General features: G+C 44.7%; 1 protein-coding gene across 1 annotated transcript in view; it reads right to left on the bottom strand.

The window, feature by feature from the left end:
* Positions 1-302: 302 nt before the first annotated feature.
* The window catches only part of LOC128657886 (gastrula zinc finger protein XlCGF66.1-like), a 57,518-nt gene continuing 34,429 nt past the window's right edge, over positions 303-23,391 (bottom strand). The window contains exons 5-8 of the mRNA XM_053712314.1: positions 19,331-19,429; positions 19,016-19,102; positions 540-611; positions 303-367 (exon numbers count right to left, since the gene is read on the bottom strand). Of these exons, the coding sequence (XP_053568289.1) occupies positions 303-367; positions 540-611; positions 19,016-19,102; positions 19,331-19,429 (323 nt within the window). The remainder of the gene's footprint in view (positions 368-539; positions 612-19,015; positions 19,103-19,330; positions 19,430-23,391) is intronic.

Here is a 23,391-nt window from a genome sequence, read left to right as displayed (position 1 = left end):
TTTTCTCAAACCCCTTGAGTGCTGCTGTATTTCTTTGTGTTTACTCTCAGAATGTTTTGCAGATCACACAAGTGAAGTCTTGCAGTCTAACAATCAAGCAAAGATATTCAGGCTAGGCGGGGTTAACTGTGCAATGTGACATCATAGCTGGAAGAGCGGTGTTAAAGGTATATTACAAGCGGCTTTAAAGATAACATAGCGCTGTGCGATTTATTTTATGCTCCTACGAAGTCCTACGAAGTTCTACCAGTGCATCTAATCAGATCACAATGATTATACTCTGGTATAATCTGATATAAATGTCAGCAGCTGAATAGGGTCTTCCTGCTTGGTGTCATTATATGATCAGGGCTGATATAACCAAACACTAGAAATGTGACAACAGTCAGTGAGTATCAGGCTATATTATACTGTGACACTCAGTGTGCGATTGTGGTGACACCCTGACTGGTGATATAATGTACAGCACTTACAGACAATAAGCTATAAAACCAGGCAATACCTCACAAACAGAAGACACGTCACACATGTGCACTTACCTTCATTGTCACACATTTCCTGCTTTGGAGCTTCCAGATGACACGTTACACTCAGATCTTCTGTTTTAACAGCTACATCAGAATTAATATCATCTGTCAGATCATTTATAACAGACAATATTTCATGGTTTAGGATTTTATTTCACCCCAAAAGCAACTAATGTTTAACACAGTAATGGGTACTTTATAATTCCCTTACATTATTAATATTTGGGGGATATTGAAATTGATCAATAATATTAAAATAGAGGGCATGTGTGTGTACTATTCACATAAAGCAGTGGATGAGAAAGAAGAGAGGGCATGTGTGTGTACTATTCACATAAAGCAGGGGGTGAGAGAGAAGAGAGGGCATGTGTATGTACTATTTACATTAAGCAGGGGGTGAGAGAGAAGAGAGGGAATGTGTGTGTACTATTCACATAAAGCAAAGGGTGAGAGAGAATAGAGGGCATGTGTGTGTACTATTCACATAAAGCAAAGGGTGAGAGAGAAGAGAGGACATGTGTGTGTGTATTATTCACATAAAGCAGCGGATGAGAGAGAAGAGAGGGCATGTGTGTGTACTATTCACATAAAGCAGGGGGTGAGAGAGAAGAGAGGGAATGTGTGTGTGTACTATTCACATAAAGCAAAGGGTGAGAGAGAAGAGAGGGGATGTGTGTGTGTGTACTATTCACATAAAGCAGAGGGTGAGAGAGAATAGAGGGCATGTGTATGTACTATTCACATAAAGTAAAGGGTGAGAGAGAAGAGAGGGCGTGTTCGTGTGTACTATTCACATAAAGCAGAGGGTGAGAGAAGAGAGAGGGCATGTGTGTGTACTATTCACATAAAGCAGAGGGTGAGAGAGAAGAGAGGGCATGTGTGTGTGTGTGTGTGTGTGTGTTATTTACATGATGCAGATGGAGAGAGAGAAGAGAATAGGGGGCATGTGTATGTACAATTAACATAAAGTAGAGGGTAGGAGATAAAAGAGAGGGCATGTGCATGTACTATTTACATGAAGCTTATAGGGACAGCAAAACCAAAAATTGTATTTTGTGATTCAGATAGAGCATACATTTTTAAGCAACTTTCCAATTTACTTCTTTCCTCAATTTTGTTTTATTCTCTTGGTATCCTTTTTCGAAGGAGCAACAATGCACTACTAGGAGCCGGATGAACACAATTGTTAAGCCAATAAAAAGAGTTATATATGTGCAGCCACCAATCAGCAGCTAGATTCCAGCTCCTGTGCCTATCTAGGTATGATTTTCAACAAAAGATACCAGGAAAACAAAGCAAATTAAATAATAGAAATAAATTGGAAAGTTGTTTAACCCCTTAATGACAACTGACGTACCAGGTACGTCATGCATTAACTTACAGTTAATGACAATAGACGTACCTGGTACGTCAGTTGTCTAAGAGAGTGCTGGAAGCGATCGCAATCGCTTCCAGCAGCTCTCAGGGTATTGCAGTGATGCCTCCATATGGAGGCATCCTGCAATACCCTTTCAGAAGACTCCGATGCAGAGAGAGCCACTCTGTGGCCCTCTCTGCACCGGTAGCGATGGTGCCGGTTCGTTGGTGGGTGGGAGCGCAACAGGGAGGCGGGTGGGCGGCCCATCGCTACCCGGCATCCGGCTCCTGTAAGTGCAATGTGCACGCCGGGTGCCGGGAGCGTGCGGGGGCGCGCATGCGCGATTAGCTACCCACACTGACACCAATGAGGAGGGAAGAGGGGGGAAAAAATAAATATATGAGGATCTGGGAGGGGGAGGGGGTTGGGGTATTGTGGGGGGCTGCTACACTACAGAAAAATTTAAACTGGCAATAAAAGATAAAAAAAAACACTTTTTTGGGGGGCAAATTGGGTACTGGCAGACAGCTGCCAGTACCCAAGATGGCGGCAATTAGGTAGGGGAGAGGGTTAGAGAGCTGGGGGGGGGGATCATGGAGGTTGGGGCTAAGGCAGGAGTCCATCACAGCTAAAACATTTTATTTTTTTTAATTAAAAAAAAGAAAAACGCCTTTTATTTAGTACTGGCAGACTTTCTGCCAGTACTTAAGATGGCGGGGACAATTGTGGGGTGGGGGAGGGAAGAGAACTGTTTGGGAGGGATCAGGGGGTGGGATGTGTCAGGTGGGAGGCTGATCTCTACCCTAAAGCTAAAATTAACCCTGCAAGCTCCCTACAAGCTACCTAATTTAACCCCTTAACTGCTGGGCATAATTTACGTGTGGTGCGCAGCAGCATTTAGCGGCCTTCTACTTACCAAAAAGCAACCCCAAAGCCATATAAGTCTGCTATTTCTGAACAAAGGGGATCCCAAAGAAGCATTTACAACCATTTGTGCCTTAATTGCAGAAGCTGTTTGTAAATAATTTCAGTGGGAACTTTTTTTTTTATTTGATGACATTTGGCGGTGAAATGGTGGCATGAAATATACCAAAATGGGCCTAGATCAATACTTTGGGTTGTCTTCTAAAAAAAAATATATACATGTCAAGGGATATTCAGGTATTCCTGACAGATATCAGGGTTCCAATGTAACTAGCGCTAATTTTGAAAAAAAGTTGTTTGGAAATAGCAAAGTGCTACTTGTATTTATGGCCCTATAACTTGCAAAAAAAGTAAAGAACATGTAAACATTGGGTATTTCTAAACTCAGGACAAAATTTAGAAACTATTTAGCATAGGTGTTTTTTGGTGATTGTAGATGTGTAACAGATTTTGGGGGTCAAAGTTAGAAAAAGTGTGTTTTTTTCAATTTTTTCCTCATATTTTATATTTTTTTTATAGGAAATTATAAGATATGATGAAAATAATGGTATCCTTAGAAAGTCCATTTAATGGCGAGAAAAACGGTATATAATATGTGTGGGTACAGTAAATGAGTAAGAGGGAAATTACAGCTAAACACAAACACTGCAGAAATGTAAAAAACATAATTTATGCTTACCTGATAAATTCCTTTCTTCTGTTGTGTGATCAGTCCACGGGTCATCATTACTTCTGGGATATAACTCCTCCCCAACAGGAAATGCAAGAGGATTCACCCAGCAGAGCTGCATATAGCTCCTCCCCTCTACGTCAGTCCCAGTCATTCGACCAAGAATCAACGAGAAAGGAGTAACCAAGGGTGAAGTGGTGACTGGAGTATAATTTAAAAGATATTTACCTGCCTTAAAAACAGGGCGGGCCGTGGACTGATCACACAACAGAAGAAAGGAATTTATCAGGTAAGCATAAATTATGTTTTCTTCTGTTATGTGTGATCAGTCCACGGGTCATCATTACTTCTGGGATACCAATACCAAAGCAAAAGTACACGGATGACGGGAGGGAAAGGCAGGCTCATTATACAGAAGGAACCACTGCCTGAAGAACCTTTCTCCCAAAAATAGCCTCCGAAGAAGCAAAAGTGTCAAATTTGTAAAATTTGGAAAAAGTATGAAGTGAAGACCAAGTTGCAGCCTTGCAAATCTGTTCAACAGAGGCCTCATTCTTAAAGGCCCAAGTGGAAGCCACAGCTCTAGTGGAGTGAGCTGTAATTCTTTCAGGAGGCTGCTGTCCAGCAGTCTCATAGGCTAAACGTATTATGCTACGAAGCCAAAAAGAGAAAGAGGTAGCAGAAGCTTTTTGACCTCTCCTCTGTCCAGAGTAAACGACAAACAAGGAAGAAGTTTGGCGAAAATCTTTAGTTGCCTGCAAGTAGAACTTGAGGGCACGAACTACATCCAGATTGTGTAAAAGACGTTCCTTCTTTGAAGAAGGATTTGGACACAAGGATGGGACAACAATCTCTTGATTGATGTTCCTGTTAGTGACTACCTTAGGTAAGAACCCAGGTTTAGTACGCAGAACTACCTTGTCTGAGTGAAAAATCAGATAAGGGGAATCACAATGTAAGGCTGATAACTCAGAGACTCTTCGAGCCGAGGAAATAGCCATTAAAAACAGAACTTTCCAAGATAACATTTTTATATCAATGGAATGAAGGGGTTCAAACGGAACACCCTGTAAAACGTTAAGAACTAAGTTTAAACTCCATGGTGGAGCAACAGCTTTAAACACAGGCTTGATCCTAGCTAAAGCCTGACAAAAGGACTGGACGTCTGGATTTTCTGACAGACGTCTGTGTAACAAGATGGACAGAGCTGAAATCTGTCCCTTTAATGAACTAGCTGATAAACCCTTTTCTAAACCTTCTTGTAGAAAAGACAGTATCCTAGCGATCCTAACCTTACTCCAGGAGTAACCTTTGGATTCGCACCAGTATAGGTATTTCCGCCATATTTTATGGTAAATCCTTCTGGTAACAGGCTTCCTAGCCTGAATTAGGGTATCAATAACCGACTCAGAAAAACCACGTTTTGATAAAATCAAGCGTTCAATTTCCAAGCAGTCAGCTTCAGAGAAGTTAGATTTTGATGTTTGAATGGACCCTGTATCAGAAGGTCCTGTCTTAGAGGTAGAGACCAAGGCGGACAGGATGACATGTCCACTAGATCTGCATACCAAGTCCTGCGTGGCCATGCAGGTGCTATTAGAATTACTGATGCTCTCTCCTGTTTGATTTTGGCAATCAATCGAGGAAGCAGCGGGAAGGGTGGAAACACATAAGCCATCCTGAAGTTCCAAGGTGCTGTCAAAGCATCTATCAGAACTGCTCCCGGATCCCTGGATCTGGACCCGTAGCGAGGAAGTTTGGCGTTCTGGCGAGACGCCATGAGATCTATCTCTGGTTTGCCCCAACGTCGAAGTATTTGGGCAAAGACCTCCGGATGAAGTTCCCACTCCCCCGGATGAAAAGTCTGGCGACTCAAGAAATCCGCCTCCCAGTTCTCCACTCCCGGGATGTGGATTGCTGACAGGTGGCAAGAGTGAGACTCTGCCCAGCGAATTATCTTTGATACTTCCATCATTGCTAGGGAGCTTCTTGTCCCTCCCTGATGGTTGATGTAAGCTACAGTCGTGATGTTGTCCGACTGAAACCTGATGAACCCCCGAGTTGTTAACTGGGGCCAAGCCAGAAGGGCATTGAGAACTGCTCTCAATTCCAGAATGTTTATTGGAAGGAGACTCTCCTCCTGATTCCATAGTCCCTGAGCCTTCAGAGAATTCCAGACAGCGCCCCAACCTAGTAGGCTGGCGTCTGTTGTTACAATTGTCCAGTCTGGCCTGCTGAATGGCATCCCCCTGGACAGGTGTGGCCGATAAAGCCACCATAGAAGAGAATTTCTGGTCTCTTGATTCAGATTCAGAGTAGGGGACAAATCTGAGTAATCCCCATTCCACTGACTTAGCATGCATAATTGCAGCGGTCTGAGGTGTAGGCGTGCAAAAGGTACTATGTCCATTGCCGCTACCATTAAGCCGATCACCTCCATGCATTGAGCTACTGACGGGTGTTGAATGGAATGAAGGACGCGGCATGCATTTTGAAGCTTTGTTAACCTGTCTTCTGTCAGGTAAATCTTCATTTCTACAGAATCTATAAGAGTCCCCAAGAATGGAACTCTTGTGAGAGGAAAGAGAGAACTCTTCTTTTCGTTCACTTTCCATCCATGCGACCTTAGAAATGCCAGAACTAACTCTGTATGAGACTTGGCAGTTTGAAAGCTTGAAGCTTGAATTAGAATGTCGTCTAGGTACGGAGCTACCGAAATCCCTCGCGGTCTTAGTACCGCTAGAAGGGCACCCAGAACCTTTGTGAAGATTCTTGGAGCCGTAGCCAATCCGAATGGAAGAGCTACAAACTGGTAGTGCCTGTCTAAGAAGGCAAACCTTAGATACCGGTGATGATCTTTGTGGATCGGTATGTGAAGGTAAGCATCCTTTAAATCCACTGTGGTCATGTACTGACCCTCTTGGATCATGGGTAAGATTGTCCGAATAGTTTCCATTTTGAACGATGGAACTCTTAGGAATTTGTTTAGAGTCTTTAAATCTAAGATTGGCCTGAAAGTTCCCTCTTTTTTGGGAACCACAAACAGGTTTGAGTAGAACCCTTGTCCTTGTTCCGACCGCGGAACCGGATGGATCACTCCCATTAATAACAGATCTTGTACGCAGCGTAGAAACGCTTCTTTCTTTATCTGGTTTGTTGACAACCTTGACAGATGAAATCTCCCTCTTGGGGGAGATAATTTGAAGTCTAGAAGGTATCCCTGCGATATGATCTCTAGAGCCCAGGGATCCTGAACATCTCTTGCCCAGGCCTGGGCGAAGAGAGAGAGTCTGCCCCCCACTAGATCCGGTCCCGGATCGGGGGCTCTCGGTTCATGCTGTCTTTGGGGCAGCAGCAGGTTTCCTGGCCTGCTTGCTCTTGTTCCAGGACTGGTTAGGCTTCCAGCCTTGCCTGTAACGAGCAACAGCTCCTTCCTGTTTTGGTGCAGTGGAGGTTGATGCTGCTCCTGTTTTAAAGTTCCGAAAGGGACGAAAATTAGACTGTCTAGCCTTAGCTTTGGCTTTGTCTTGAGGTAGGGCGTGGCCCTTACCTCCTGTAATGTCAGCGATAATCTCTTTCAAACCGGGCCCAAATAAAGACTGCCCCTTGAAAGGTATATTAAGTAATTTGGACTTAGAAGTAACATCAGCTGACCAGGATTTTAGCCACAGCGCCCTACGTGCCTGTATGGCGAATCCTGAGTTCTTAGCCGTAAGTTTGGTTAAATGTACTACGGCCTCCGAAATGAAGGAATTAGCTAGTTTAAGGACTCTAAGCCTGTCCGTAATGTCGTCTAGCGTAGATGAACTAAGGTTCTCTTCAAGCGACTCAATCCAAAATGCTGCCGCAGCCGTAATCGGCGCGATACATGCAAGGGGTTGTAATATAAAACCTTGTTGAACAAACATTTTCTTAAGGTAACCCTCTAATTTTTTATCCATTGGATCTGAGAAAGCACAGCTATCCTCCACCGGGATAGTGGTACGCTTAGCTAAAGTAGAAACTGCTCCCTCCACCTTGGGGACCGTTTGCCATAAGTCCCGAGTGGTGGCGTCTATTGGAAACATCTTTCTAAATATTGGAGGGGGTGAGAACGGCACACCGGGTCTATCCCACTCCTTAGTAACAATTTCAGTTAGTCTCTTAGGTATAGGAAAAACGTCAGTACTCGCCGGTACCGCAAAGTATTTATCCAACCTACACAGTTTCTCTGGTATTGCAACGGTGTTACAATCGTTGAGAGCTGCTAAGACCTCCCCTAGTAATACACGGAGGTTCTCCAATTTAAATTTAAAATTTGAAATATCTGAGTCCAATCTGTTTGGATCAGAACCGTCACCCACAGAATGAAGCTCTCCGTCCTCATGCTCTGCGAGCTGTGACGCAGTATCAGACATGGCCCTAGCATTGTCAGCGCACTCTGTTCTCACCCCAGAGTGATCACGCTTGCCTCTTAGTTCTGGTAATTTAGACAAAACTTCAGTCATAACAGTAGCCATATCTTGTAATGTTATCTGTAATGGCCGCCCAGATGTACTAGGCGCCAAAATATCACGCACCTCCCGGGCGGGAGATGCAGGTACTGCCGCGTGAGGCGAGTTAGTCGGCATAACTCTCCCCTCGCTGTTTGGTGAAATTTGTTCACATTGTACAGATTGACTTTTATTTAAAGTAGCATCAATACAGTTAGTACATAAATTTCTATTGGGCTCCACCTTGGCATTGGAACAAATGACACAGATATCTTCCTCTGAGTCAGACATGTTTAACACACTAGCAAAAAACTTACAACTTGGTTATAATCTTTTTTAGCAAAAAACGTACTGTGCCTCAAAGAGGTACTAACGATTAAATGACAGTTGAAATAGTGAACTGAAAAAACAGTTATAGCATCAAACTTTAAAACAACAAAACTTTTAGCAAAGGTTTGTTCCCATTAGTAAAATAACAATAATTAAATTTGACATAAAAAATACAAAGCAACGTTTTTATTCACAGTCACTATAAGAATTCTCACAGCTCTGCTGAGAGAATTTACCTCCCTTCAAAGAAGTTTGAAGACCCCTGAGATCTATCAGAGATGAACCGGATCATGCAGGAAAAATAAAAGTAACTGACTGGTATTTTTTGATGCGTAGCAAAGAGCGCCAAAACGGCCCCTCCCTCTCCCACACAGCAGTGAAGAGAAACGAAACTGTCACAAATAAAGCAAAAAAACTGCCAAGTGGAAAATAATGCCCAAATATTTATTCACACAGTACCTCAGCAATGTAAACGATTCTACATTCCAGCAAAAACGTTTAACATGATAAATAGTTATTAAAAAGGATTAGTGACCTTTAACAGAGTAGTTCCAGTGAAATACCATCCCCAGAATACTGAAGTGTATACATACATGTCATTTTAACGGTATGGCAGGATTTTCTCATCAATTCCATTCAGAAAATAAAAACTGCTACATACCTCAATGCAGATTCCTCTGCCCGCTGTCCCCTGATCTGAAGCCTTTACCTCCCTCAGATGGCCGAGAACAGCAATATGATCTTAACTACTCCGGTTAAAATCATAGTAAAAAACTCTGACAGATTCTTCCTCAAACTCTGCCAGAGAAGTAATAACACGCTCCGGTGCTATTTTAAAATAACAAACTTTTGATTGAAGTCATAAAAACTAAGTATAATCACCATAGTCCTCTCACACATCCTATCTAGTCGTTGGGTGCAAGAGAATGACTGGGACTGACGTAGAGGGGAGGAGCTATATGCAGCTCTGCTGGGTGAATCCTCTTGCATTTCCTGTTGGGGAGGAGTTATATCCCAGAAGTAATGATGACCCGTGGACTGATCACACATAACAGAAGAAATAGCCATTGTCATTAAGGGTAAGAAAATTGAAAAATGGTCCGGTCATTAAGGGGTTAAATTTGAATCCTCTATATGATTAATGAAAGTAATATTTTGGGTTTCAAATGCCTTTAAGGTGATAGAGAAGATAATAGAAGGCATGTGTATGTACTATTCACATAACACAGAGCATGAGAAAGAAGAGAGGACATGTGTATGTACTATTCACATAAATAAGAGGGTGATAGAGAAGAGAGGGCATGTGTATGTACTATTCACATAAAGCAGAGGGTGAGAGAGAAGAGAGGGCATGTGTATGTACAATTCCCATAAATAAGAGGGTGATAGAGAAGAGAGGGCATATGTATGTACTATTCACATAAAGCAGAGGGTGAGAGAGAAGAGAGGGCATGTGTATGTACTATTCACATAAAGCAGAGGGTGAGAGGGGAGAGAGGGCATGTGTATGTATTATTCCCATAAAGCAGAGGGTGAGAGAGAATAGAGGGCATGTGTGAGTACTATTCACATAAAGCAGAGGGTGAGAGAGAAAAGAGGGCATGCGTGTGTACTATCCACATAAAGCAAAGGGTGAGAGAAAAGAGAGGGCATGTGTATGTACTATTCCCATAAAGCAGAGGGGGAGAGAGAAGAGAGGGCATATGTATGTTCTATTCACATAAAGCAGAGGGAGGGAGAGAAGAGAGGGCATGTGTGTGTGTACTATTCACATAAAGCAGTGGGTGAGAGAGAAGAGAGGGCATGTGTGTGTACTATTCACAGAAATCAGAGGGTGAGAGAGAATAGAGGGCGTGTGTATGTACTATTCACATAAAGCAGTGGGTGAGAGAGAAGAGAGGGCATGTGTGTGTACTTTTCACATAAAGCAGAGGGTGAGAGAAAAGAGAGAGCATGTGTATGTACTATTTACATAAAGCAGGGAATGAAAGAGAAGAGAGGACATGTACGTGTGTGGTATTTGCATGAAATAGAAGGTGAGAGAGAAGGGAATACACGGTATGTTTGTGCACCAAATAGATGGTATCATTGTAACCTGTCTGTACTAAGGCTCATTATTCACATACACCTAGATTACAAATTTTGCGCTATAGAGGGTGCGAAACGAACGCAACAAAAGTTGCATTATTTCACCCTCCATAGCGCTGCTTTTACAAGTCCTGTGCGTGCGATATGGTGGCGATAAGCTCCATACCGCACAAAATCCAAGGGCTGCTTTGACGTGCTCATGCACACTTTCCCCATAGACATCAATGGGGACAGTGTGTTAGAAAAAAACCTAACACCTGTGATCGCGGAATGAAACGCTCCGTAACGCAACCTCATTGATGTCTATGATGTCTATGGGGAAAAAAAAGTTACGTTTAAACCTAACACCCTAACATAAACCCCAAGTCTAAACATCCCTAATCTGCCGCCCCCGACAACACTGACACCTAAATAAAGTTATTAACCTCTAATCTGCCGCTCCCGACAGCGCCGCCACTAATAAAAGCTATTAACCCCTATTCCGCCACTCCCCGACTACGCGGCCACTATAATAATGTTATTAACCCCTATTCCCCTGCACCCCAACATTGCCGACACTATAATAAATCTATTAACCCCTATTCTGCCGCTCCCCGACATTGCAGCCACTAAATAAAGTTATTAACCCCTAAACCTCTGGCCTCCCACATTACCTCCACTAAATAAACCTATCAACCCCTAAACTACCAGCACCCCACATCGCAAAAAAACTAAATTAAACTATTAACCCCTAAAACTAACAAACCCCTAACTTTAAATTAAAATGACAATATCCCTATCTTAAAATAAATAAAAACTTACCTGTGAAATTAAAAAAAACTAAATTTAATCTAACAATTAACCTAACATAACTATTATACTGAAATTAAAATAACTACCAAATTAAATAAACTAAATGACACATTAAAAAAAAAAAACCTAACACTACTAAAAAATTAAAGTCTAAAATTACAAAAAATCAACACTAAATTATGAAAAATAACAAATAATCTAATAGCCCTATAAAAATAAAAAAGCCCCCCCCCCACCAAAAATAAAAAAAACCCTAGCCTACAATAAACTACCAATAGCCCTTAAAATGACCTAAAGAAATCAGCTCTTTCCTTCTTAATATAAGGAGAGTCCACGGCTTCATTCCTTACTGTTGGGAAATACTGAACCTGGCCACCAGGAGGAGGCAAAGACACCCAGCCAAAGGCTTAAATACTTCTCCCACTTCCCCCATCCCCCAGTCATTCTTTGCCTTTCGTCACAGGAGGATGGCATAGAAGTGTCAGAAGATTTCGGAGTAGTTCCTTAGGAGGGATATTTGCCCTTCGATATGGGACTGGAGTTTTAAGTAGTCTTGTCAGCCTCTCAGTGAGAGCATTGACGAAAGTTAGACAGGCCCATTTATCAAGCTCCGTATGGAGCTTGAAGGGCCGTGTTTCTGGCGAGTCTTCAGACTCGCCAGAAACACAAGTTATGAAGCAGCGGTCTAAAGACCGCTGCTCCATAACCCTGTCCGCCTGCTCTGAGCAGGCGGACAGGAACCGCCGGAAATCAACCCGATCGAATACGATCGGGTTGATTGACAGCTCCCTGCTGGCGGCCGATTGGCCGCGAGTCAGCAGGGGGCGGCGTTGCACCAGCAGCTCTTGTGAGCTGCTGGTGCAATGTTAAATGTGGAGAGCGTATTGCTCTCCGCATTTAGCGAGGTCTTGCGGACCTGATCCGCAGTGTCGGATCAGGTCCGCAAGCCCTTTGATAAATGGGCCCCAGAGACTGGAGATGCAGGAAGAGAGTCTTTCTGCGAACCCATCCAGACTGCCTGCTAACAGCTCCTTAAGCAATCAGTGTTGATGAGTTTCACTGCCTGCTCGTTTTCTTCACTCAAGTCCATGTCAGGAGCGATGCTACAAGACTGTCACACTTGAGAGGCTGTGTTTCTGTTCCACAGCATCGATTCTGGCAAGATCTTTTCAATTTTTACATATGTTGGAAACGCTAGAAGACAGGGTCACAGTGTGGCTCCTTTTATCGTAATAGAATCATGGGCTAATATCTCCTGAGGGGGAATATTGAACAGTGGGGATTAATCAAATGTGTTGCTTTTATTTTATGCTGCTTTATGCGAAGAGATTTTATTGGGCTCATAGACTGTTATGTGGCTGGAACACACAGGTTTTTACTTTCACTTTGAACACTGCGCAGCTTGTAGCTTGGCACGCTTTTTCTCATAGCATGGGCGGTCCTGCCTTGCGCACCACGCGACCAGGAGTGGTCTCGCTTTCATTTCCTCTTTCCTGACCGAGCTGGCTGTCGGAGAAGGCGCTTTTTCTCTGTATTGTCTGGGTCTAGGAGGTAGCGAGTGCCCCAGCCATTGGGAGTATAAAGGTGCCGTTTTTGTGAGAAATAAAAAGATCGTTCTATTCTGTGTCCTACTGTCATTAGCTTAAGCTATGGATGATTCTGATATTTTGAGGGTACTCCCTCTATTCCAAATAGTAATACCTGTTTATATTGTGAGGAGGCCTTGGTATGCTCGCTCTCTTAACTATGTTCCACATGCCTTGACAAAGTTATTAGGTCTAAGAAGGTTAACCCCTTTAGTACCACTGAGCCGTCCACCTCTGAGGACTCGCCGTCCCGTGAGATGCATACCCATCAGTCATCGCCCTTATCATATGCAGCTTCCCGTAGCACGCCTGATCCTCCATCTGGAGGGAGCCTTTTACCATCAGACTTTACCGCGCAGTTAAAAACGGCGGTGTCTGAGGCGCTCAGTGCTTTACCTCGCCCTACCAAGCGCAAGCGAAAGGTAAACATAGCTCTCATGCCCAGGGGTCATCAAAAGATTTATTGGATTTATCTGTTTTTCAATTATCCAAGGATGAGTCACACTCAGACTTCAGAGGGTGAACTTTCTGGGTCGGAGTCTTCTACCTCTAAGCCTCCTGCTGCGGAGGAACCAGCCTTTAGATTTAAGATTGAACACTTACGTTTTCTTCTAAAGGAGGTCCTGTATAAATTAGAGGTTCCAGAGGCCAAGTTGCCTGATGAACCTTTGATTCCTAAATTAGACAGAGTTTATGAGGACAGGGTAGTGCCGTTAACTTTTCCTGTTCCTGTAAAACTAATGAGATAGAATTGGATCTTCCTTTTCCCCTTTGTCTTTCTTTAAGAAATTTTTCCCGGTCCCGGACTCTCAATTGGAGTTGTGGGGTTCCGTCCCTAAGGTGGATGGTGCTATCTCCACGCTGGCCAAATGTACTACTATTCCACTTGAGGATAGTTCGTTGTTCAGAGAGCCAATGAATAAAAAGATGGAAACTTTTCTAAGAAAAATGTTTCAACATACAGGATATTTGTTTCAACCGGCAGCGGCTGTTGCCTCGGTTGCTGGAGCTGCGGCCTACTGGTGCGACTCCTTATCGGAATTGATCAAGGTGGAGGGTCCCCTAGGCGTTATCCAGGAAAGAATTAAAGCCTTAATTGCTAATTCTTTTATCTGCGATGCAAACATGCAGATTATTTGCTTAAATGCTAAGGTCTCTGTTTTTTCAGTTCAGATCCGTCAGGCACTCTGGCTGAAGTCCTGGTCTGTGGATATGACTTCTAAGTCTAGGCTTCTTTCCCTTCCTTTTAAAGGAAAATATTTTATTTGGTCCGGGCCTGGACTCCATTATCTCCACGGTTACAGCAGGCAAGGGTGCCTCCCTACCGCAGGATAAAAACAAACAAGTATAACGGACAGATGTTCGAATTTTCATTCCTTTCGTTCTGAGAAATTCTAATGACAACAGTCCTCCTCTAAGCCCGAGCAAGCCAAGAGTACTTGGAAGCCGGTTTAATCCTGGAATAAATCCAAGCAGAGCAAGAAGCCCACCGAGACCAAATCGGCATGAAGGGGCGGCCCCCAAACCGGCGCTGGATCATGTAGGGGAAGACTGTCGCTGTTTTCAGACGCTTATTTCAGGGACGTGCAGGATCCATGGGTCCTGGAGGTCACAGTTCAGGGAGACAAAATAGGTTTCAAATCTCATCCACCCAAGGGCAGATTTCTCCTCTCAAGCTTGTCTTCCAAGCCAGAAAAGAGGGAAGCCTTTCTGGGGTGCAAGCGGATCTGTCCTCCTTAGGAGTCATTGTCCCGGTTCCTATTGCGGAAAGAGGTTTGGGATACTATTCAACCTGTTTGTGGTTCCAAAGAAAGAGTGAACTTTCCACCCGATTCTGGACCTAAAATGCTTAAACAAATTTCTAAATATCCCCTCCTTCAAGATGGAGACAATAAAGTCCATCCTTCCCCTAGTTCAAGAAGGACAGTTCCTGACCACTATAGATCTGAAGGATGTTTAGCTTCACATTCCAATTCACAAGGATCACTTCCAGTTCCTAAGGTTTGCGTTCCTAGACCAGCACTTCCAGTTCATTGCACTTCCGTTTGGTCTAGCTACTGCCCCAAGGATTTTTACGAAGGTTCGAGGGGCTCTTCTAGCCTTTGCCAGAACCCAGGACATAGCAGTAGCTCCAAACTTGGACGATATTCTGATACAAGCGCCATCTTTTCGTCTGGTGGAGGACCATTCGGTATCTCTTCTCTCTCTTCTTTGATCTCATGGATGGAAGATAAACTTAGAAAAAAAGAGTTCTCTTATTCTACGCACCAGGGTAGAATTCCTGGGTACTGTAATAGAATCCATATCTATGAGGATATTCCTAACGGACCAGAGATGTTGCAAGCTAGCTTAGGCATATCTTGCCCTCCAGACCTCCTTAAGGCCATCTGGTTTGCGGATCTGGTGGGGATGTCATCTTCTCCTCTATGGAAGTTACCTTGTCGCAGGGATCTGCTGGAACAGGGTCCTTTTGTTCACCAAAATCTAGGTTCTCTAAGGCTGATTGCGTGGAGATTGAACACTTAGTCCTAGCCAAGAGAAGTTTTTATGAGAGAGTTATTGATACTCTCATTCAAGCTCGTAAGCCGGTTACTCATCGCATCTATCATAAGGTGTGGAAAACGTACTTATTCTGGTGTGAAGAGTGTGGATTTCCCTGGCATAAAGTTATGGTTGCCAGGATCCTATCGTTTTTCCAGGATGGACTGGAAAAGGGTCTTTCTGCCAGTTCCCTAAGGGGACAGATTTCGTCCCTGTCTGTTTTACTGCACAAGAGGCTCTCGGAACTTCCAGATGTACAGTCCTTTGTTAAGGATCTTATTAATATCAGACCCGAGTTTAGATCTAAGGCGCCTCATTAAAGTGTAAATCTTGTTAAGATTTTGCAACAGGCTCCATTTGAGCCTATGCATGAAATTAAAATTAAATTGTTGTCCTGGAAGGTTCTTTTTCTACTGGCTATTGCTTCTGCCTTGCAATGAGAGCCTCCTTATCTGGTGTTCCACTCTGATAAGGCTGTCCTACATACTAAATTAGGTTTTCTTCCTAAGGTTGTGTCAGCCCGCAACATCAATCAAGAGATTGTGGTTCCTTTCTTGTGTTCCAATCCTTCTTCTTCAAAGGAACTTCTTCCTTGTTTGTTGCCTATTCTGTGAAGCATAAGGGTCAGAAGGTCTCTTCGACTTCCTTATCTTTTTGGTTACGGAGTGTTATCCGCTTAGCTTATGAGACAGCGGGACATAAACCTCCTCAGAAAAATACGACTCATTCTACTAGAGCAGTGGCTTCCTCTTGGGCCTTTAAGAACGAGGCCTCCATGGATCAGATCTGTAAGGCGGCTACCTGGTCCTCTTTACATACGTTTTCTAAATTTTACAAGTTTGATGTTTTGCTTCAGTTGAAACAGTCTTCCGGAGAAAGGTTTTGCAGGCTGTGGTGCCCTCAGATTAGGGTCCGCCTCTCTTTTTATCCCTCCCATCATCATTTAGTGTCCTCTAGAGCTTGGGTATAACAATAAGGAATGAAGCCGTGGACTCTCCTTATATTAAGACGGAAACCATAAAATTATGATTAACAGACAATTTCATTTCCTTCTGTAGGAGAGTCCACGGCCCCCGCCTGTGTTCTCCAATGGGCGGCCCTCTAAATTATAATTTTCTTTTGGCACCTTTTATACCCTGATATTTCTCCTACTGTTCATTGTTCCCTCGGTAGAATGACTAGGGGATGGGGGAAGTGGGAGAGGTATTTAACCCTTTGGCTGGGGTGTCTTTGCCTCCTCCTGGTGGCCAGGTTCAGTATTTCCCAACAGTAAGGAATGAAGTTGTTGGACTCTCCTTATACAGAAGGAAATGAAATTATCTGGTAAGCATAATTTGTGCTTTTACCAGTAAAAAAAACACAAAGACCCCCCCAACAGTAAAACTCACCACCCATACAACCCCCCAAAATAAAAAACCTAACAAAAACCTAAGCTACCCATTGCCCTGAAAAGGGCATTTGTATGGGCATTGCCCTTAAAATGGCATTCAGCTCTTTTAAGAAAGCCCAAACCCTAATCTAAAAATAAAAAAATAAAAAAACACCCAGAAAAAGTAAAAAAAAAACTAACACTAACTCCCTATGATCCACCCACAGTTTCTGAAGTCTGGACATCCAGGTGGCGAGAAGTCTTCATCCAGGCGGCATATTCTATATTCATCCCGGCTGCGTCTCCTATATTCATCCCGGCGGCACGGAGCGGGTCCATCCTTGAAGACATCCGGTGCGGAGCGTCCTCTTCATACAGTCACCGAATCTTCAATGCAAGGGAGCCTTTTCAAAATGGAGTCCCTTGCATTCCTATTGGCTGATTTGATTTTTGAAATTCAAATCAGCCAATAGGATGAGAGCTACTGAAATCCTATTGGCTATTCAAATCAATCAATAGAATTTCAGTAGTACCCATCTTATTGGCTGATTTGAACAGCAATAGTATTTCAGTAGCTCTCATCCTATTGGCTAATTTGAATTTCAAAAATCAAATCAGCCAATAGGAATGCAAGGGACACCATTTTGAAAAGGCTCCCTTGCATTGAAGATTCAGTGTACAGCGGTGACTGTATGAAGAGGATGCTCTACGCTGGATGTCTTTAAGGGTGGAGCTGCTCCGCGCCGTGGGGATAAGGATAGCAGACACAGCCGGGATGAAGATAGAAGATGCCGCCTGGATATAGATAGAAGATGCCGCCTGGATAAAGATAGAGGACGCCACCTGGATGAAGATAGAACACCTCACCGTCTGGATGTCCGGACTTCAGAAACTGTGAGTGGGTCGTCGTGGGTTAGTGTTGGGGTTTTTTTACTTTTTTTTGGTGTTTTTTTTTTTTTTTTTAAGATTAGGGTTTGGGCTTTTTAAAAGAGCTGAATGCCCTTTTAAGGGCAATGTAAAAGAGCTGTATGCTCTTTTAAGGGCAATACCCATACAATTGCCCTTTTCAGGGCAATGGGTAGCTTAGGCTTTTGTTAGAGTTAGTTTTTTTTATTTTGGGGTGTTGGTTGGGTGGTGGGTTTTACTGTTAGGGGGTCTTTGTGTTTTCTTGCAGGTAAAAGAGCTAATTTCTTTATGGCAATGTCCTACAAAAGGACCTTTTAAGGGCAATTGGTAGTTTAATGTAGGCTAGGGTTTTTTTTATTTTGGGGGAGGCTTTTTTATTTTTATAGGGCTATTAGATTTGGTATAATTGTTTTAATTTGAATAATCTCGTTTGTTATTTTTTGTAATTTAGTATTTTTTATTTTTTGTAATTTTAGATTTACATTTTTTTAGTGTTAGGTTTTTTTAAATGTGTAATTTAGTTTATTTAATTGGTAGTTATTTTAATTTTAGTATAATAGTTATGTTAGGTTAATTGTTAGTTTAAACTTTTTTTTTTTTTATTTCACAGGTTTTTATTTATTTTAAGATAGGGCTATTGTAATTTTAATTTAAAGTAAGGGGGTTGTTAGGTTTAGGGGTTAATAGGTTTATTTAGTGGCGGTGATGTGGGAGGCCAGGGGTTTAGGGGTTAATAACTTTAGTGGCGGCGATATCAGAGAGCGACGGAATAGTGGTTAATAGCTTTATTATAGTGGCGGCGATGTTGGGGTGCGGGGGAATAGGGGTTAATAACTATTATAGTGGTGGCGATGTCGGAGAGAGGCGGAATAGGGGTTAATCACTTTTATTAGAGGCGGCAATGTCGGGAGCGGCAGATTAGGGGTTTTAATAAATTTTAAATAGTGTTTGCGATGCGGGAAGGCGGCGGAATAGGGGTTAATAACTTTATTATAGTGGTGGCGATGTCAGGAAGCGACAGCATAGGGGTTAATAGGTAGTTTATGGGTGTTAGTGTACTTTGTAACAGTTTAGTTATGAGTGTTGTGAAACATTTTTGTGGCGCAAAACTCATAACTACTGCTTTCAGATAGCAGAATGGATCGTGTCAGCATAAGCTGGAATGCAAGCATTTTAGCCTTACCGCACAACCTGTAATACCGGCGCTATGAAAATCACACGCAAAAACATAATTTTTTGTGAATGCGAGATTGACATTGCGTTACAGGCTAAAATGCTTGCGGTATAGCTATACAGACAAGACTGCGTTACTGTTTTTACGCTGAATTGGACATTTTTACAGCGGTAAAACCGTTACGCACAACTCGTAATCTAGCTGAATATTATTAATAGGGTTAAATCATTTCAACATTTTAGTTTTCTAACTATGAAGCTTATGCCATAGATCACTCACCTGCAGAGATATCTGATGGCTGAATATTCTGTACAAGGTCTCCATGTGATCCTGTGTCTAGATTTTCATCACTGTAACCCGTTAGTTCTAAAAAAGAATAAAATTAGTTTTTTTTTGGTTAAATGGATTTAGGTGCAGTTATCTCACACACATCTGATTATACAGTAATATTACACAACACATCATTATTTTATTATTGTATTAGGTCTGTCTTCAGGTCCATCATTTACATAACTATTAGTAAGGGTTAAATAATTTAAGAATCTGAGTTTTTACATTGTAAATGAACATTAACAGCAGCCATAGATCTCTCACCAGCAGAGACGTCTGATGGGGACTCCACTGGCTGAATATTCTGCGCAAGTTCTCCTTGTGCTCCTGTGATTAGATTTTCATCTCTGTGACCTGTTAGTTCTAATAGAGAATAAAATTTGTTTATTTAGTAAAATGGATATGAAATCATTTTTGTTGCAACTAAAAAGCATCTTACAATGTGTCAGAGATACCAGGCTGCAAGGGTTAAACCCCTACCCCCTATAACCTCACCCCTGTTTCTCAGTGGTTTTGGGCTCCTCAGAGCAACCACAATCCCTGGAAGCTTTGGTTTGCTTGTCTTGTAAGTGTATGACCAGGAAAACCCTCCTAGGCTGTCCGGGCTCCTGGAACTCCCGGTCGGCCACAGGACACCCGCTAACTTAACCCCTGGTCGCTCCAGCAACCATGTGCCCCAGAGCTCCGCTCTTTTGGGGATTAGTAGCCCCTAGGGAGGACAAGAGTTGTGGGAATTACCGGAGGGGAGCTGCTTTGGGAACTGGGGGATTTGGACACCCTTACCCCCATAACTTCAACGGGCTGTATCTCCGGTCCCCAATAACAAATCACACCGCTTTTTGGACTGCGGCATCTGGGGACCGAGAGCTTTCAAATTACTCCCTGGAAGTGCCGCCGCTCCCCCGGGATCACCCCAAAACCGTCACCACTGTGTCCTGGTAATCTGTGGGACTATGGTTGCTATGGAGGCGCCGGTCAGTCTGGAGGGGCGGGAATGGCGGGAAAACTGTTGCATTGTCTCCCTGTTTTATCAAGATGTGTGTGTGTGTATAAAAGATTTGTTTGTCCCAATAAAAGGCAGTTCTTTTTTCACCTGAATGCTAGTCTGTCTAGTCATTTAGGTGGGCTCCTGCTAGAATCACTTTCCTGGGCTACATAGGAATCACTTTCCTGGGCTACATAGCAGCTTGTTCCAGGCAGCGGAAGGACCCGTTTGGCGGAGCTACCCAGCCGGGGTAGCCGGGTATCCGTCACACAATGTATTCAATTAAGAACAAAAACAAAGCATAAATTCCTTGGACATCCACAGGCCAACCCGTATGTGGATCTAGCCGGGCCTGACGAACTGGAGGGGGGGAGATGTCATGGATACCAGGCTGCAAGGGTAAAGCCGGGGATCCGTCACAGTGGTTGGCAGCTGTCTACCTGGAACGTCCAAACCACCAACTGAAGATCTTGCCGGATGGAGCAGTACCATGGGCTCCGGAAGGAAGAATTGATAACGTTGCTGCAGGCTAGAGGGAAAGTCGCTGGCAACAAGACAAAGGCAGTACTCGTAGCCGAACTGAGGACGATCGGGCTAGCGAACAGGCTGGTGGGTCGGACAGCGACCAAAGCGGAGGACGGCCAAGTACAGCCTCCACTCGGGACTACAGTGTCCGACATGCAGCGGCAGGTACAGTGGCAACTGGCTCTCTATGGACCTAACCCCCCCAGGAGATCATTACTCGGATAGTGACTGACGCCACCAAGGTACATATGTTGGAGCTTCAGAAGTCTATGGGGGGGGGGTCATGCTGGATCCCCTGGACTATCCTTCACAGCCCAAGTAACTACCTCACGGGGCTTTCCGAGCATTCCAGGATGATGAGAGCGACGATATTGACCGCTATCTACAGCTGTTCGAGACCCAGTGCCGGATGCATGGGGTCACTGATGCCGACAGGGTTACTATTCTCATTGGGAAACTGTCCAGTAGGGCCCTGGAGGCTTTCCACACAGTCCCTTCCGAGGACCAAGACAACTATGACCAGGTGAAGGAGCGTATTCTTGCCCGGTATGCACTCACACCGGAGGCTCACCGGCTAAGATTCCGGGGGCTACAAAGACGAGAGGAGCAGCCGTATACAGAGTTTGCCCACTGCTTAGTTCGGTCCTTGAACTCCTGGGTGCCACATCACCACCCTAGATGGAGCTGTTCAACTCATCCTCCTGGAGCAGTTCTACAACCACACCCCAGCAGAGATAAGGGACTGGGTAAAGGACAAGGGACCCAGAACAGCTGACCAAGCCGCCGCCCTGGCCGATCAGTATGTGGATGCCCGGCGCCAGACGGCCACAGACCTCCAGCCAGTAACCCGCTCCGCTCCAGCGCGACCACCAACAGTTTTTAGGCAGCCCCAGACCCGACTGCCCCCTGTGTACCCGGCTGGAGGCAGCAATTCCCAGGGGGGGTGTTATGGGTGTGGACACCCCGGCCATGTGGTATGGAACTGCCCAACAAGACAAAGAAACCCCCCAGCCCAGCCGCCAAGGAACCCTGCACCAACTCTGTGGTTGACTCCTCAAGCCCGCACCTACCAGGCTGCTGCCCATTGTTCGCATACAGCAAGCTCCGAACCCTATGCTGAGTGGACAGGAGAAGAAGTGGGTGTCTTGCACCACGTCAGCTCAGTGGGCCAAGACAACCGACACCAACATCAGCAAGATGTCTTGGTCAACGGGCAGGCGGCTAAAGGAATGAGAGATATGGGGGCCACCATCTCTTTGATTCAGCCTCACCTCGTTCCCCCCTCTGGCTGCACTCGACGGACCCTAGCTGTAGGGGTAGCGGGAGGTGCTGTTCTGAGGGTTCCTACAGCCTGGATCCATTTGGACTGGAAAACCGACACCCGCAAAGTAGAAGTGGGGGTTATGCAAAACATCCCTGCCGAGGTCCAGTTGGAAAATGACCTTGGCCACCTTGTCTCTGTCTTTTTGGGGAATACCTCTCCGGACACCTGCCCTGTGACTACCCGCCAGCAGGCCAGATGCCAAGCCACCAACTCTGGGGACCCAGGTAAGACCTACTGCCCTGACTTCTACCTTACCCCGACTGACCGTCCCCACTAAACCCGAACTTGCCGACACCCTCTCCTGGGCAACCCCTTCCGACTTTGCCAAAGAGACCTTGAGCAACCCGACCCTAGCCCCTTACCGAGACCTAGTAGGTGCTGACGCCCAGGGCCCCGGAGACGAACGGTTCCAGTGGGAGGGCGAGCTCCTGTACCGGATCTCCAAGAGGAGAAAAGGACCGGTGCCAAAACGCCAGCTGGTCGAACCGAAGAAGTTTCGGTCCAACCTGCTGAAAATAGGGCATGAAATTCACTTAGCTGGCCACTTAGGAAAACAAAGGACCCACCACCGCTTGACTCAAACCTTCTTCTGGCCAGGCATTACAGCCGATATTAAGGAATACTGTAAATCCTGTGAGGTTTGCCAGAAGGTAGGAAAGACAGGAGATCATACGAAAGCCCCCCTCCATCCCATGCCCATTATTGATGAACCCTTTAGCCGAGTAGCAGTAGACAGCGTGGGGCAATTAGCTGGGCCCAGCCCCTCAGGGAAGAAATACATCCTTACGGTGGTAGACTATGCCACCTGATACCCAGAGGCAATCCCCTAGGCCAATATCCAGGCGGAGACCATAGCAGATGCGATGCTCCGGATATTGACCAGGGTAGGCTTCCCTCGGGAAGTGGTTTCCAATCAGGGAACACAGTTCACTGCGGAAATCACTCAAGAACTCTGGAAGTTGTGCGGGATTAAACCCTTGCACAGCACCCCTTACCATCCCCAGACGAATGGGCTGTGTGAGAAGTTTAACGGGACCCTAAAGCAAATGCTTCGGACGTTCTCGGCCACTCACAGGGACTGGGAAAAATTCCTGCTGCATATCCTCTTTGCATATCGAGAGGTGCCTCAGGAATCCACAGGTTTTTCGCCCTTTGAACTACTGTATGGTTGAAAGGTTAGGGGCCCGCTAGATTTGGTATGAGCCAACTGGGAGGGAGCCACAGGGGGAGAAGAGCACTCTGTCGTGGGGTATGTACTCCAGCTCAGGGACCGGCTGCAGGACCTGGCAGCCCAGGTCCGTGAGAACCTTCAGGCCTCTCAGCACAAACAGAAGCGATGGTACGATCGCAATGCCCATACCCGAACCCTGATAGTGGGACAGAAGGTCCTTGCCCTGAAGCCTGTCAAAACACAGACAAGCTACAGGCCTCTTGGCAAGGACCCTACCGGGTTGTGGAACAGCTGAACAACACCACATACCTGGTAGCAAA

The sequence above is a fragment of the Bombina bombina genome, chromosome 4 (genome assembly GCF_027579735.1).
Source record: "Bombina bombina isolate aBomBom1 chromosome 4, aBomBom1.pri, whole genome shotgun sequence".
Taxonomy (NCBI): Eukaryota; Metazoa; Chordata; class Amphibia; order Anura; family Bombinatoridae; genus Bombina; species Bombina bombina.
This window is presented reverse-complemented; position numbering and strand designations above follow the sequence as displayed.